General features: G+C 55.1%; 1 protein-coding gene across 4 annotated transcripts in view; it reads right to left on the bottom strand.

Moving 5' to 3' along the window:
• Nucleotides 1-17,260, bottom strand: part of NEK6 (NIMA related kinase 6) — a 97,427-nt gene that overhangs the window by 42,069 nt on the left and 38,098 nt on the right. For all 4 annotated transcript variants that reach the window (XM_045373797.3, XM_005580810.5, XM_005580809.5 and 1 more), the window contains exon 2: nt 9,705-9,823. In XM_045373797.3, coding sequence (XP_045229732.1) covers nt 9,705-9,794 — 90 coding nt within the window. In that variant the 5' untranslated portion in view covers nt 9,795-9,823. The remainder of the gene's footprint in view (nt 1-9,704; nt 9,824-17,260) is intronic.

Genomic DNA, 17,260 nt, shown 5'->3' on the forward strand with positions numbered 1-17,260 from the left:
AGCATGAAATGGGTCTTTGCTGAGGGTCACACTGAGCTGGGTGCTGCACCAGGTGTCTCTGGGCGTCAGCACCCTGGCGGAAGGAATCAAGACCAAACCGAGAACTATAGGACTGGTCCTTCTGACAGCTGCTTCCCTACCCGGAAACACCAGGAACTGCTGGCTGGACCACCTGGGTCTCAGCCTGAGATGGCTGTGGAGCAGGGGCACGTTCCCTGGGCAGGTCTAAGCTGGGTCCATCGACTTCTCCTCCGTCCTTCTCCCAGGGTGCCTAAGGGGAACCTGGTTATGTGGTGATCCCTACTCTGGGACCCTGAATCATGACTTAATGAGAAACAGAAAGTCACTGGAAAAGCAGGGAAAAAAGTAAAGTGAAAATGTTTCTTCCAGGCCGGGCGCGGTGGCTCACGCCTGTAATCCCAGCACTTTGGGAGGCTGAGGTGGGCGGATCACTTGAGGTCAGGAGTTTGAGACCAACCTGGCCCAAAAATGCTTGTAAAACTATGAAAATTAGCTGGGGGTGGTGGTGTGTGCCTGTAAATCCCAGCCACTAGGGAGGCCGAGGCAGGAGAATTGCTTGAGCCTGGGAGGCGGAGGTTGCAGTTGGCTGAGATCGTGCCACTGCACTCCAGCCCGGGCGACAGTGAGATTCCACCTCAAAAAAAAGAAAATCTCTCTTCCAGATTTGGCTGAGGGAACTCTACAGAACACCCTCCTGCGGGAGTGAGTGATGGGAGTCCAGGCCTCACGGCACACAGCAAGGTGAGGGCTGGGCCAACCTTGACTTTGAAGCCTCGAGGCCTAATTACCTCTCATGGTGGGTCCTGCTGGGGGACCCGACCTGGAGGGCTGCTGGAAGAGGAAGATGATGGTTTTTTTTTTTTTTTTTTTAATACTTTAAGTTCTAGGGTACATGTGCATAACGTGCAGGTTTGTTACATATGTATACTTGTGCCATGTTGGTGTGTTGCACCCATCAACTCGTCGGCACCCATCAACTCGTCATTTACATCAGGTATAACTCCCAGTGCAATCCCTCCCCCCTCCCCCCTCCCCGTGATAGGCCCCTTCCCGAGTCCAAGTGATCTCATTGTTCAGTTCCCACCTATGAGTGGGAACATGCGGTGTCTGGTTTTCTGTTCTTGCGACAGTTTGCTGAGAATGATGGTTTCCAGCTGCATCCATGTCCCCACAAAGGACACAAACTCATCCTTTTTTATGGCTGCACAGTATTCCATGGTGTATATGTGCCACATTTTCTTAATCCAGTCTGTCACTGATGGACATCTGGGTTGATTCCAAGTCTTTGCTATTGTAAATAGTGCTGCAATAAACATACGTGTGCATGTGTCTTTATAGCAGCCTGATTTATAATCCTTTGGGTATATACCCAGTAATGGGATGGCTGGGTCATATGGTACTTCTAGTTCTTCACCAAGTGCCAATGTCTATTGGGTAAATACACCTGTACACGGAGCGCAAACCTAAGAAGAGCAGGCATCCCTGAGTGCCTACTGCATGCTGGGCTGTGTGCAGACACCACCCATGCGCCAACTCTTTGGGTACTCAGAACCACCCTATAAGTAGGCCTCACTGCTGTCCCCATTTAGGAATCTGAGGCTTGGAGGGGTAGCAGTGACCTGTTCTGATCAGGCAGCGAAGAACAGCAGAGCTGGGATGTGACCCCAGGACTGGGGACTGTGGTGCCCAAGCCCTTGCTCCATATGGGGTGGGCTCTCAGCTCAGATCTCTTCTCGGCTTTTCGCTCAAGACCCCCTGAGCGGCCAGAACTGCCACTTCCTGCTCCAGCCTCCATTCTTTCAGTTACCTGAGCCCTGACCCATGCCCCGCTACCAGCCTCTTCAAAAGCGGGCCCGTCTAGTCCCTTCCACGTCCTCTGCACTGAGGCTCTGACCTGCCCGGAGCAACTGCTTGGAGCATGTTTGTGGAATGACACATGGAATGCGCCCGACACGACCTGGCGCACAGTGGGACTCTGTGACTCAGACGCCATCACCTCTAGGAATGCAGCTGAAATCACACACCCTCAGAAACAGCCAGGGCAGCTTTCTGAGCACTCAGAGGAATCGCACGTACTCATAAAAATAACCATGAGGTGGTGCGCATTAGACGCCTACTATGTGCCAGCTTCCAGCTGCTTAGCCAGCTCTATGTCTCCAAACTCCTAACAGCTTCATGAAGCAAGAGTTATGAATCCCATCTCGCAAACCAGGAAACAGGCTGGAACTCCCTGTCAGATCTAGAGGCAGCTGCACCGCCAGTGATGGGGGTAGGCTCCCTCCCCTCCTGGGCCTCAGTTTCCCCCAGACACAGTGAAGGGTTTAGAGGAAGTGATCCCAGAGGGTCTTTGCCCTGGGGAGACCAGGCTTCTCACTGTGACTAGTGGGAGTCTGGCCGGGGTTCCCAACACTGCCCGTCCTGGGAGGCTACACTGTGCAGCTCCACAGTGGGGTCAAAGCTCCTAGTGGATGTGGGTGGAGGTGGCTGAGGCTCCAGCTGTTCACATGCATATGGATGACCCAGATTTGCATTTCTTGTCACAGCCCATCCAACCCAATTAGAGGCCAGCTCCTCTGGTGGGGCAGCTTCCTAGATGGCAGCACGTGTGTTAGGGGCATGGTCCAGCAGGCTCTGGGACACCACTGCACTCCCAGGGCTGCCATGGGACCCTGTTCCCAGGGTGGCCTTTGCTAAGGTGTGGGGCACCTCAGGACACCAGTCTCCTGGGGGCAGCTGCCTGGGTGGCAGAGTCCTGGCCCTGATGCACCTGGGGGTTCTCAGCAGAAGGGAAAGGGTGAACTGTATTCTTGGCCTGGAAGGCCTGGCTGCTCTCTGTTGCCACCTCCAAGACCTCCCTCCCCTCCTGGGTCAGCCCCCCGCAAGTTCCACTTTTGCCCCTGCAGCCAAGTGATCCTGGGCTGGTCATCCACACACAGGGACATTGGCTCCAGGATTTCTCTGAGGACTCCGGGAGATGATGTTGGTGATAAGTGTCTGTGCGGCTCTAAACTGCGAGACAGGCATGGGGCTGGCCCCAGAACAGTGTGCCCAGGGTGGCCCCAAATGTGATCACTGCTGACTAAGGACCGACCACCTCGATGGTCTTTCAGAAAACTGCTTTTTTTTTTTTTTGAGACAGAGTTTTGCTCTTGTTGCCCAGGCTGGAGCACTGTGGCGCAATCTCGGCTCATTGCAATCTCCGCCTCCCGGGTTCAAGCGAGTCTCCTGCCTCAGCCTCCCGAGTAGCTGGGATTACAGGCGACCACCACCACAACTGGCTAAATTTTTTTGTATTTTTGGTAGAGATAGGGTTTCACCATGTTGGCCAGGCTCATCCTGAACGCCTGACCTCAGGTGATCCACCACCCTCGGCCTCCCAAACTGCTGGGATTACAGGCGTGAGCCACCGCACCCAGCCCAGAAAACTGGTTTTTGTTGCTCACTGTCCCTGCTCTGTGTGAAACCCTGTTCTGGCTTCTGGGGAAAATAACACCCCCAACCGCACCCCAGGGCACAAGTTGGCAGAGGGGTAACCACTGCTCTGGCTCTGATGTTGAGACTCCAATGCTGGCGCATGGAGACGGGCTCAAACCTCAATTCCGCCACTTCCTGGCTGTGGGCCTTGGGTGAGCCTTCTGGGCCTCAGTTTCCTCTTCCGTATAGTTGAAATCATAACAGTACCCCCTTCAGGCGGCTGCTGGGGGTTACATGGATGAGTGAATGCAAGCTCTTGGAAGAGGGCCTGGCACTAGGTGCCGGGACATGTCATTCTCCAGCTGCTGTGGTGACGGTGACTGTGCTGCTATCTGTCGAATGGGCCTAGGGGTGGCACCTGCTTCCCTGGGGAGCAGTGGACAAGCCCGCAGGTTCTCGGCTGTTGATATCATCGCCCTGCCGTTCCCACCCCTCGGAGGTCTGCCGACCCGGGGGCTGGCAGTAACCTTGGGGGCTGCAGTTAGGCCGTGGGGCTGACATGCACCTGCGGACGGGTAAAAGACACAACCTTGCGACTCTGTCACCCAGGACCATTTGTCAAGGGACCGTGCTAGGCAAGAGCGGCCCTCAGCCTCCCTTCCAGGGCTGCGCTGTGGGGCAACGCCATAGAGACCACTTTTGACTCCTCGGGCCCCTCCGCCAGGGCGCGGGGGCCCTCTGCTCTCCCACAAAGGCAGAGGAGACGGGTCGAGGGGCTGGGGGACAGGGAGGCTAACCCTGCAGCATCACCACTCACTGTGCTGCCTGTCACCGTGGGCACGAGGCAGGAGGCCTGAGCTGCCTGGGGCAGGCACATGGGATTTGAGAGGAGGAGGATGGAGGGACCACTGGAACAAGGGCCCTGGGGAGCAGCAGGAAACTGGCGAGCAGGAGCCAATGAGACGGCTGAGGTCTCGGAGCCACCACCACCCCAATCCCACCTCCCAAGAAATGTCGCTGGCTTTCTCCGGAAGAGGCAAGGCATGACTGGGAGACTGGGGGGCGGGGACAATGTCGCAGACCACTATAGCCACCCTCACCCAGAAAGCTCTGACAAACCCACGCTCTCTCCTCCAAGTCAGATCAAATTAGGCCACAAACACCCCCCACCCTGCGCTAATTTGAGTTTAAAATGTTTGAACCACAATCAGCCTCAGCCATAGACAAATCTTTTTTTTTTTTTTTAAACAGGAGCATAAAATTACATGCTATAAAGAATAAAAATGCATTCGCCCAATTAATTTTCTGAAATCTCATTAAAAAATTTAGCCTGACTAAGTCAGACTTCTGACCTGAATTTTAATCATCTTTACACTGGATGGGTCTTTTTTCCCTGATATTTGCAATGCATCATTAATTTTAAGGCAACCGTTTCTATGATTTTAAAAAGCACACTTCATCAGGATGACATTTCTTATAAACGAATTTCACCTTTAAAGACATCTGACACCGTGGGTAAGGAACTTCTAATGGATTTGGTAGATGCATATATAGTGATATATTTTAAATCTGTGTTGCACAAAAGGGCATGATTTACAAAGAGTCCACATTGTCAGACTTCTGAGGCCAGTCCAGCTCAGCTCCTCACGATCCGGCTAACTTCAGACCCAAAGCCAGTCATCCCTTTTGAAGAACCTAGCTGCCCGAAGGGGCACCGTGGGATCCCGCAGGCCTGGACCCAATCCCAACTCTGCCCCCTGATGGCGCGATGGCAGATTATGACATCAGCTTCCTTCCCTGCAAAATGGAGCATTCAATAAGCAACTCCTCTGAGTCGGCCGGAGTACTAAATGAGATGAGTCCCAGGCACTGGGCCATTTGTACAACCACCACCATTACTGGCTCAGCTTAGATGTCTGCACCGCACTCCGTGGGCCATTGGCTCATGGGATCAGTGAGCCAATGCCCATCATATGGAAGATTCCTAATAACAAAACCCAAAACGATCTAAATCACTGTGGTTCCCCCAGGACAATTCTCATTAACTGAGTCTGGAAAAGGCTAAGCTTAAACATACGAAAGATGATCTGGAACCAGCTCCGATGACTCACAAGCAAAGACATGAAGGATGAAACCACAAAGAGATCCAGCTGCCACCCCTGACACCCCCTCTCCCTCATCCCTTCCACTACCAAGTGTGGCTGCTTTCCCCTGTAAGTCTCTGGAACCCTCTCTCCCCATGTCCAGCCCCCAGTGCTGCAGCCCCATGAGGCATCATCTCGCCTAGTGAAGAAGGGGTCTCCTCACTCCCTATTTTCACCTTCCTTGAGCCTTGAGCACAAGCCACCAGTGATCTAATCTAGAACCCAACCCAAGCACCCCCTTGCCACCTGAAAACCCATAATGCACTCATCTGCTACAGATTCAATTTCAAATGAGATAGCATGGATTTGAGACCTTCATAAACACTATTCTTTTACCTTATCTAAGCATGGGTATTTCAACACCTTCTCTAACCTGACTGACCATGCACCTTCAGGTCTGGGGCCTCTGTCTGTCCCCCCACAAATTCCTTATCATCCATCTAGCAGAACTGGCCTCCCCATTCTCTGGGCTCTCCCAGCATCTGTCCATCCCTCCCGGGGAGCTTCCACGAAGAGCTTCTCAGTAGACTAGGAACCCCCCAAAGGCAGGCACTGGGCACCTCCCATGGCAGAAACAAAACGCTTGCTGAATTGACAACAGTTAGCAGACACGGAATTTTTTTTTTTAATTTTTATTTTTTGCGATGGAGTCTCACTCTGTTGCCCAGGCTGGAGTACAATGGTACAATCTCGGCTCACTGCAACCTCTGCCTCCCGGGTTGAAGCGATTCTCATGCCTCGGCCTCCCGAGTAGCTGAGATTACAGGTGAGCACCACCATATCCAGCTAATTTTTGTATTTTTAGTAGAGAAGGGGATTCACCATGTTGGCCAGGCTGGTCTTGAACTCCAGACCTCAGGTGATCCACCCACCTTGGCCTCCCAAAGTGCTGGGATTACAGGCATGAGCCACCATGCCTGGCTCCACTAACTTAATTTTAATAGCCGTTGATATTTGGTCATTAAACCTTAACCAACTAGCATCACTGCTTTGGGAAGGTTTTGACAAAGATTTCGGCCCTTGCAATGCACACCTAGAAAGAGCTGACCCCATCCCCTGAAAAGTTCTCTTGGAAGAGCGCCCAAATATAACTGAACTTGGCACATCCCAAGCGGGTTTGCAAAGACTTTCCAGACAGAAGACACATTAGCTGGGGCTTTCTCAGGCAAGAATACCTTTCCCCTTCTTGGAAATTCACGTGATTCATAGTGTGTCGGCTGAGGCTTACACTTCATTCCCAATGAAAGCTCTCTGCAGCAAATTGGTAAAATCTAAAAAGCATGAGGCCTTTTAAGCTTCTTTCCTCAATTCCATTCATTCATTCATTAGAAACCTCTATAAAAGCAAGCATGTTCAGCTTTCCTAAGTATATATGAATTTCATATATGGTTCTGCCGCATTCAGCAAATATTTTTTCACTGCTGCTGGCTCTCAAGGCTAGAAAGCTTCCTGAAAAGAACAAGCCACTAGCCTCGGGCATAGAAGGTTAACAAAAACCACAGTTCCGGTGTTTGTAGTTTCTTTCTTTCTACACTGGGGGTATTATCCAGCTCGGAGGTCTTTAGCTATGAAAACAGAAATGATTTTTAAAATGTAAGATCCATGACATAACATTTCCTCAATACCCACGACGTGAGGTGCCGTGTTGGATGTTTACAGTAACTATCTCGCTTAGTCTTCCCAGCCGCCTCATGAGGGAGATAATATTATTATCCCATTTTATAGATGAGGAAACTGAGGCTCAGAGAGGTCGCTTTCCCAGTCTCACCGGCTAATGAGAGTTGGAGAGCTGGGTACGGAACCAGCCTGGCCCACATCAAAGCATTCTGAGCCCGGCTCCTTCCTCTGAGGACGGTTTCAGGGAAGCAGCGGTGCCTCCTGCTATTAAGGAAAATGCCTGGCCCATTAATTCAAGGTGTTTCTATGTCCTGAAACAGACGAGACACGGCCAGGATGTCTCCCCAGACAGTGTTACCCCAGGGCTTCAGGAGCCGAGGAGAAAGTCCTCCATTCCCATCCCAACCTGGAGCTGCCGCAGCACATGGGTGGCCTTGCGTCCCCATTCTGCAAACCCAGCCAGATGCTGGTGGGACTGGGGGCATCGTTGCCCGACAGCCGCTGCCCAGAGCCGCCCAGCTCTGAGTAATCGTATCTAATTACACTTAACTATGTCATTACCCTCTCCAACATGTGCGACGAGACGTCGTGAACGCCACCACCGCAGCCCACCGCCTCTTCGCCTTGTTCGTGAAATAATTACGGGGCCCTCTCCTCTGCCAAATGAGGTTGTAATTAACCCTAATTGCTCGAAATGCAACTGGCTAATTCTGGGAGATTAATCAAGGGGGATTCAATTGTTAGTGAATGACTTAATATGACAAATTGCTACATTACTCGAGGAGGCCCTGCTGCCCCCAGCCATCAGCACCATGTCCTGGTAGACTCTGGACCCACAGTGTCCTGGGGCTTCCCAGCTTTCTGGGATCTGCCTCCCCAAATTCTACCTAGGAAACGGGCCCTTGCATGAGTAAAAATAGCATAGATGCTCCTTGGACCCTCTGCATGCTTGTGTGTATGCATATACACACCCCCCCACCAGAGACACACACAAACGCAGCGTCCACTAGCTCACGTGTCGCCTCTGTGTGAATCTGCAGCATCACTGCCCTCCTTGGGCTGATGTAGCTGTCCACCACGGAGCATGGCTTGGTGATAATGCAAGCACAGGAGAAGGATTTCAGACCTATCTGCCTCCTTAGCCCAGAAGCTTTGTGCAGTGCATAACCTGTACAACTATACATGGCGACCTTGCCATTGAGGTCAAACATCAGCCAATCTGAAGTCTTCCAAGAGGGATGAGGCTTAATAAGAAGCTATGACCAAGACCTCCATGGCTCAGGAGGGTGGCCATCTCTGAGCCTCCCCTGAATTTAGGTCTCACATCCTTTGGACAAAAAGCCAACACCACGTAAGAGAACTTCTCATCATTCTAAGCTGGCCACAGGACCTTCCAGGATCTGGCTTTGGTCAGCCTGTCCAGACAAGCTCTCTGTCCCCTCCAGGCCTTTGCATGCCGCTTCCGTGAGGACGCGTCTCTGGCCCCGGATCAGGTGCCGTGCTGGGCTCCCCAGGCCCGCAAGGTTCTTCTGCTCAGTTCCTTATCTTTCTCTCCCATGAGGCTGTGTGCTGCCTAACAGCAGACCTGAGTGTGTCTTGCACACAGCCCCATCCTACGTGGTTACGCCGCACACGCATCCACAGTTCCTTAACTCAGCGAGCATGCAGGGCCTCTCTGTGCCCGGCGTGGGATGGTGCCACCAGCGAAGCCCTGCTCCAGGGGAGCTCTCTGTCTAGAAAGTGAGGCAGACCCAGGAACTAGTGCCCCAGTGAGATGTATGTGATCACGGCCATCACCCAGGTGTGTGGACAAGGTGTGCGGGCAGCCCCAGAGCAGACAGCAGGGTGGAGGTGGAGGTCTCCCCAGAGGGAGCAGCATTTGCACCGACTTGGAAGAGGGGCCAGGGAGGGAGTGCCAGGCCCGGGCGGCATGGGGTGCACGAGGCAGTTCAGAAACCTAGAAGTCACCTTCAGAAAAGCTCCTGAAGGCTGCCCGGTTCTCCAAGGTATCTACAGAGAGCGTGAGGCAGGCGTTAAGAAGCCAGTGTTCTCCCAAACGCTGAAAGGGACTGAAACACAGTTAAGACCAAAATGGGAGGCAATGCTGGCTCACTGTAAGAAAGAATTTTCTGACCCTCAGGATAGTCAGCCCATTGCTCTGAGTCCCTCGCTGTCCTCAGGGCCTCCACAGAACCCTCTGTACCCTTCCAACCACGCTGATCCCCGAGATAAAGCTGTTCCATCCACTCGGAACACCCAGGGGCATGATTAGGGTCCAGGGTCCCAGCCTAGAGTTTGGCAGAGGAGGCTTCTCTGAGTATTACTGAATTCAATGATGAGCTCACTAGATAGGGTAGTGAGCTCCCCATCACTGGAAGCATTCAAGAAGAGGTTCTGTTTCAGGAAGCTGAAGGGTTTCCACCAGTAGGAGTTTGCACAAAGGAGGCTCAGGGATCTGTATTCCTTGGGGAATCTTCAGTGTGCTGCAGACAAAGGTGAGGGGCTTACCTGCGGGTCAGGAGGGTGCGCAGGCCCCAGGGTGTGGCAGAGGTTGTTGGAACTCCCTCCGTGGGGCATGTGGCCGGGCTGTCCTGCCATCCTGCATGCCAGCCTCACAAGGGCACGAGCTGCAACAGAAAACAGCGGCCTGGTCACTTTCTCTGAGACCCTCAGAAGGAGGAGGGGCTTTTGCTCACTCCATTTTACAGACGCGTGAGCTGAGGTGCAAAGCCGTTTAGTAATTTGCCCACGGCCACCCAGCTCTGAAGTGGCAGGGCTACAACTGGACATCCCCGGGTGACACAGTCGCCCTCTGTTAGACTGTCCTAAGTCACTAGGATTATTCCCACCGGAAGAAGCTCCAGGCAGGTAAACGTCCATCAGCAGCCCCCAAGGCCAGGAAGGAAGACACTGGATTCAACCCCACATTTGCTGGAGTCCAAAGGCTTGTTCTTTCCACAGCACTGCCCCTGCTTCTTGAGGAGCCGTTCTGTACCCCTATCCCCCATTGTCACCCTCACCTATACCCACGCTGGCAGCCTGGGTGCTCAGAAGAGAAAGGCCTTGATCAGGCTGCAGACAGCGGCTCTGGGAAGGAGCCCATGTCCTTGTCCTGGCTGGGCCCTGGCACACCACACGTGTGACACAGGGAAGGCCAGGGTCAAGAGGTCCTGTTTGCCGTCCTACTTAGACCTCTGTGCAAAGGAACAGCCCCCCTCAGCCTCCAGGGCTTGTGCTGCCCTGGGAGAGTCAGAGACGCTGGTCACAGGTAGTCACAGCAGCCACAGGTCCCTGGTTAAGCACCCACTAGGTGCCCAGTCCTGAGCTCAAGGCCATCGGAGCATCTCCTCCAATATTTTAGCCTCTGGCCTCCACCATCAGACAAGTGCTTCCGGGGCAGGGTCTGAGGTTATGTGCACAGAAGCTACATGACCTAGCCACCGGGATCCTTCCTGATGCCAGGGGAAAAGCCCTCCTCCTCCCTGGGAGGAGAGATCTGCGCTCGCCTCACAAGCATTTCTGCAGCACCTCCTGTATGCCAGGGCTCCCACGTGGTGTGCATGAAAGGCACTAGATCACGCAAGTGGTGAGGCCTCCGTTCCTGGCCGCTGCTCCTCCTCCCCGACAAGCCCTGGATGTCCCCAGGGCACCTCTCGTGTGACCACATCCTAGGCAGAACCCCTTGAGGTCTGGCCTAGGCTCCCAGAGCAGCTCTGCTGTACCCCTGGAGAATCAGAAGTCCTGAGGAACGGAGGGCCCCCCTGCAGTGGCCCTTATTCAACAGCTAAGGGACTGAGCACGAAAGCCAGTCCCCTGTCTCAGGTTGGGGCCCTCTTAAGCTGTGACTCACATCCTAGAGCCCCTGGCGTGGTCAGCGGGTTTTGTCTGAGATGGAACCTTTGGTCCATCTCCTGCCCATTCCTGGCCTTGCCCTCCCTCCTCCCTGAGTGGTTCCCCCAGGGGCACTTCATACATCCCACGCCTACATATCCCCATCTCAGGTTTGGCTTCTGGAGGACCCAGCCGAAGATGTCATCTCTCTCCAGACAGACCCCACCTTCTGCTGTCTCACCTGGTCACCTACGCCCCAGTCAAATTCCAAACCAAGAGTCTTCCCTGAGTCTGCTGGGCCAGCAGCCCTGCCACTCCCTCCCGGGTAGACCCACGCCCCCATTAACACGGGGGTGTTCCAGGAGGTGCGAAAGGCATCAACACCCGCCGGGCTGTCACAGCCAGCTCCAAGAGGTCCGGCCACTGTGTCTCAGGGTACAAGTCACTCTTCCTTCCCCCCTACTGTAGTCTGTTTCCAGCTACAGTGGTTGACCAACCAGATCTCTCAGGCTCAAAGGATGTCCACCAAACTCTAACTCGCCCGCTGAGCTGGGCCTTCCAAGTTGTGCCCTCAAAGGCACCCTGAGGCTCCCCAGAACTTGCAGGCTGGCTCCCAGCACCCTTCTCCCTCTGTATCCTCAGGGCGGCCCAGCTCCCTTCCCTGCCCCACACCTTCCACAGGCTGTTCCGGGGTAAACCTGCTCTCTCAAGATAGATTACAGGACGTGAGAGCGCAGGGAAGTGGATGGTATGGACTGTAGAACACGCCCAACTCAGGGTCGGGGGGCCCTCGCTGGCTGCAAGTCCTGCCAAGCCCAGCTCATACAGTCTCCTGCTTGGGCAGCTGCAGAAACTCAACCAACTTTGACCCACAGACTCGGCCATTTGATGTGGTTCATCCCAGTGTGGACAGACCAATCAGCAGGTCTCTTGCTGTCTTTACTCTGTGCACACAGAGCACTGTTAGATCAGTGTTACATGGAGGGGCATTATGGGTGCACCTGCCTCTTCCCTCCCCACCCCTGCCTCTGCCTCAGCACAGGCCTCATCTCCCACCTGGGTCTCCCAGCGCTCAGTGCTCTCCCTGCCAAGCCCTCAAATGCAGATGGGACCGTGGCACCCTCAGTGTCTCCACCATTTGTGCTGAGTTCCTGTACTGGAGAGCAGGTGACATCCCCAGATGACACAGTGGAAGACCCAGGGTATGAAGAGCCCCAGGACAAACAGATAAACACGGAGCACCTTCTCCAGGCATCTTTGTTAGGGGGAAACACGAGAGGGAGCAGAATGTAAAATGCGCACGAATTTGAAGATAAAACAGAGCCTCCTGTAGGCTCTGCAGCTGTTTCCGGCTGCAGCCCCAGAACCCCCAAGGTGACATGTTCACTGTCCTCTGCCCTTAGGGAGACCTCCAGGGAAAGGGTGGAGAACTGTCTTCAGTGGGAAGGTTCCACCTTTATCTCAGAAGGCACCAGGCTCGGCCCACAGGTCACCCCTGCGAGACCCACACACGCATCGGCTTACCTGCCCACCTGCCCTGGGGCCTCCCATGTACAGGAAACCTTGGCAGTGAATCTCGACCCTGTCACTCACCAGCTGAGACCTTGGGCAAATCCCACTGCGGGGGAGCCTAGCAGGTACCTGGGAATGTCACTCCTGCCCTCCCCACGTGGCGCTGACCGCATTCTCCAACAGCTGTGGCCAGAGGCCATGGTCTGCACACTCTCAGGAGCTCACCTGTGGCCTCACACAGGCAGGGCTCCAGGAGCAGTGCAAGGGGGACCAGGAATAAGAGCTAATAATTGCAGGGCCCTGATCATGCTGGGCCCTGTCCTACACTCTTCACCTCTATTAGCCCATCTGATTTTGTCAACAACCCCATGAGGTAAGGTCTATTATGGTCCCATTTTCCAGATGAGAAAACTGAGGCACGAAAAGGTTAAGAGATTTGCCCGGGTCCCATGGATCACAGGCAAGAGGAGCCAGGACTTGAACCGACAACTGCATCTTTGTCCAAAACTACGGCACTGCACTCCCCACAGGTCTTACACGGCAACACCATCAGCTTTCCAGTCGGCTCCACCCAGAATGGGCCCTCTGTCCACCTGAGAATGGGGCCTGTGCTGCTGATGCACAGGGGTGATCTCAGGGCTGGCGGACCACAAGGGCCCATTTCCCCCACAGGGTCCCCAGGGGCTGGAGCCCCCAGAGACTCTGCCCCACTGACCACAGAAAGCTGATGCAGCACCACTGTCTACACTGCCTTTGCTGCCAAACCCTAGTCATTACAAGCTGCTCTGTCCAGAACCTAATGGAACCTGCGACACCGTTAGCCTCCAGGGAGGAGCCAGTGGGTGCTGATGTTCCTTGTTCTAGGAAAGCAGCAGCCACGGAGGACTCTGCAAGCCCCTGCTCACTGACAGCCAGAGAGGGTCCCTGCTGAGGGGAAGGAGGCAGGAAGGTGCGGGGGAAAGGAGGAAGGGAGAAAGGAAGGGATGAGGGTTCATGTGAGCCAGGTCTTTCCCATTCACCCTCGGGGCTGTTAGTAGACCCATTTTATCGATGGGGAAACCGAGGCTCAGAGAGAAGAGGCTCGATGCCATTAGGCTAATAAGCTGCAGAGAAAGGATTCAAATCCAGCTCTCAGTGACTCTAAACCCCGTCTTTGTTCCAAGGAACCACTGCCTCTTGGGGCTCTCCATGGGTATTGGATTTTAGGCATTTTGTTCTATTGGTCTACTCCCCAACAGAAACCCAAGCCCTTTGCTCTGGAAATTCCTGCCAGAAACTGCTTCTTAGGGGGCAAAGGGTACGTGGAAGGACGAGCCACAGGGAGCAGGGAAAAGACCCTTAGCACATGTGTGCAGGCACCTCCGGGTAACACTGGGGACTGCCTGTCCCTGGGATCCCGCGGCTCCTGCCAAGCTGCAGAACAATGAGGTAGTGGCTGCCAAGCCCAAGTCAGGGGCCAAAAATCCATGGAATGCAAGACCCAGAGCCGCAGGCCACACTGAACACCACCTCAAAGAGGGCTTTTCTTCTGCCTCAAGCAACGGCCCTGCATTTGCAAGGCACTGTGGATAGCTGCACAGTGAGGCTTCCCAGCTCCGGTTCCTGGCTTTGAACAACAATAGGCTGCCGCCTGCTGTGTGTCCCCAGGCACCTAGGGACCAGATTGGGAGGAGCCTCAGGGTTCAGTGAGGCTGGTGGGGAGCTGGACTGCGGGGGTCCAGGTCCTGGCCTGGTTTCATCTAACCACGCTGTGTCTCAGTTTCTTCATCTGGAAAATGGGCTAACAGTCAGATCGTCCTCTTAGGGTCACTGTAAACTCCTTAGCACAGAGCCTGGCACATGGGAAGGGACCTCTGAGGCTTTAGCTATGAGGCTACTTAGCTATTGAAGCTACCCTCGCTGTACAATGGAGAAGTGATCACCTCCATGTGACAGACACGGGGACTGAGGCAGGGACTTGCCCAGGGTCGCTCCTGCCCTGGGTAACGCAGCTGGTAAGTGACAGAGCTGGGGCTGCTGGACCCAAGATGGCCGCTCTATGTCCTACGCTGCATGGCCTCTTTAGGACTGCTCTGGAGCAAACATCTTCATCATCTTCATGAGCCGTGGCTGACGAAGCAAAGCCCACCGCTGTACCGCACCCTGCCCGGCCATGGTGAGGCTCTCACTAATGTGGGCTGTGACCCTAGGGAGACACGAGCACTTGGTTATTTAATACAGGCACCTGCTGGAAGGGATCGGCTGCTGTAATGGGCTGGCTCTGAGGTTCCAAGTGGCCTTTCTGACCAAGGCTGTCATGCGGCCCTTGCCTCTGAATTTTTGGAAACTTCACCTAGGGGAAGTCCCCCCTGTGCCCCCTGCTAAATGCCACACTTCATGGAGACTGGTGGCTCATCGTGGCCCGGCCAGTGAAGCGCGACCTCAGACACCAGGCGGGCTCTGTCCAAGGACCCCGCTTGGAGCAGGTTTCGGGGCATGAGCTTGCAAGGATCCATGTGTACCGGGGTCCACGGAAGTGCATTCATATACTGGCTCTTAACCTCTCCTTGCTCTGAACCCCGCAGGCGGTAACAGTGTGTGTCCCGCCTGCCTCTTCTCCTGTGTGTGCACGCGCACAGGCATGGTCAGGGGTCAGCTAATGCCCACCGGGCTCTGAGCACAGGCATGGTCAGGGGTCAGCTAATGCCCACCGGGCTCTGAGCACAGGCATGGTCAGGGGTCAGCTAATGCCCACCGGGCTCTGAGCACAGGCATGGTCAGGGGTCAGCTAATGCCCACCGGGCTCTGAGCACAGGCATGGTCAGGGGTCAGCTAATGCCCACCGGGCTCTGAGCACAGGCATGGTCAGGGGTCAGCTAATGCCCACCGGGCTCTGAGCACAGGCATGGTCAGGGGTCAGCTAATGCCCACCAGGCTCTGAGCACAGGCATGGTCTCGTTCTGTCCACTGAAGCAGAGGGTAGAGGTGGCAAAGGAAGTTGTGGCTCCCAGACTGACAGGTGTTGCCAAGCCCAGGGAGAACCACACTCCTGGCCTTGGAGGTCAGCCTCGGCCAGACACTGTACTCCCCCGCAGTTTCCGAGCGAGGCCCCTCCTCTGGGCCTCCAGCCGAGGGGACAGCCTCACACAGGTTGTTTTCCCTAAAGCAGGAAGCCGTCCTTGTGGCTTCGCACTCAGGCACACACAGCTTTCTCTCTGCCCCGAGCGAATGGTACTGGCAGCACCAGTGCCAGCACCAGGGGCGATGTCTGTTGGTCCAGCTGGCTCCTGGTGGCAGGGGCCTAGGATGGATGCCCACTGCCTGGGGCCTTCAGGCAGCCTGCAGAGGCTCCGCTGACTGACACGTGCCCCAGGGAGCTGGAGATTGGAGGCTCGGCAAGGACAGCTCACTGCACCTGGCCGCTGGCTGGGTCAAGGCTGAACCGACTTCAACATCAGCCAACATCCACGGGTGAGACGGCATCTCCCAAGAAACCTGCAAAGTGCCATCACCCTTGTTTTGCTGATGAGGAAACTAAGGCTCCAAGGAGAAACATGGTTTTTGCCAAAGTTAAGTCCACACAGTGGAGAGAGCTGCCATTTGAACCTGCTCCTCAGACCAGCCAGACTGAGCAATCACAGAAAGAAACAGCACAAGCCCAGGGGCAGTAAGGAATGCCACGCCCAGGCAGACTGGCTGGCAGGGAGGACCAGAATAACAGCCCCCGCCAACACAGCGTGTACCACGCATGCACCAGGCAGGTGCCCAGTGCTGCGTGTACCTCGTTCACCCTTACAGACACCTAGGCAGGCACCGCTATGTTCCACATTGTTCAGAGGAGAAACCAAAGTTCAGACAGGTTAAGTGGCGGGTGCCAGGTCACACAGCAGGCGGCAGGCAGAACTGACACTCGAAACCAAGTCTGCCTTGGTCCGAACTGCCTTGGAAGAGGGTGTGAATAAATGCCTGAATGAATGAATTCTGGCCCAGAGCTGTGGCGCTGGCGGCTGGGCCCTTCCCCAGCCCCGGCCCCCCTTCTTGTCTGGTCTCAGGATAAGCAGACGTTGCCCATTCATCACTTGACAGGAAGCAGCCTGATCTCAGGCCAGAGTCATGGGGGCCTGTCGAGCTGGAGGGGACAAGCCACAGATGGTGTCTGGTTTCCGGCTGGGTCCTGTGTTCCTTCACGCTCGCCTCAGCCCTCCACCCGCAACGCCATTCATCCCACCCCGATTCTGTAGCTCCATGACCAGCGGAAGCCTACCTTCTCTACGGTGCAGGGACGCAGGACCATGAGCCACTCCTGGAAGGTGGCCATGCAGACAGGTTCCCCGCTGCCCCCTTCCTCAGGGTGGCGGGGCCTCCCCCAGGGTGGGCCTGCAGGATCAGGAGGCCAGCTGATTGGGGGCCACGTGGTGCCTACCCAGAAACAGGGCCGCTGTAGCCTCCAGGACCCACCCTGGTCTTCATCCAGTCCCACCCATTGTTCCTCCAAATGTCTTCACTCACCCCGGGGCCTCTACCCTGTGCTGGCCTTGTCCCTACAGTCACCTTCAGCCTCCAACTCCCCTCCAGCCCAACCTCCAGCCCGCCATGGAAAGGTTTTCCTAACACACAAGCCTGAACCTGCAGATCTCTCCCGAAACTCCACAGCACAAGGTCCGCACACTGGAGGAAGCCATTCCCTGACCACCTGGCACAAGCTTGCCCTCATGCATTTGCCCCCAATATCCGCCAGGCCC

Source organism: Macaca fascicularis, chromosome 15 (genome assembly GCF_037993035.2).
Source record: "Macaca fascicularis isolate 582-1 chromosome 15, T2T-MFA8v1.1".
In the NCBI taxonomy this organism is placed as follows: domain Eukaryota; kingdom Metazoa; phylum Chordata; class Mammalia; order Primates; family Cercopithecidae; genus Macaca; species Macaca fascicularis.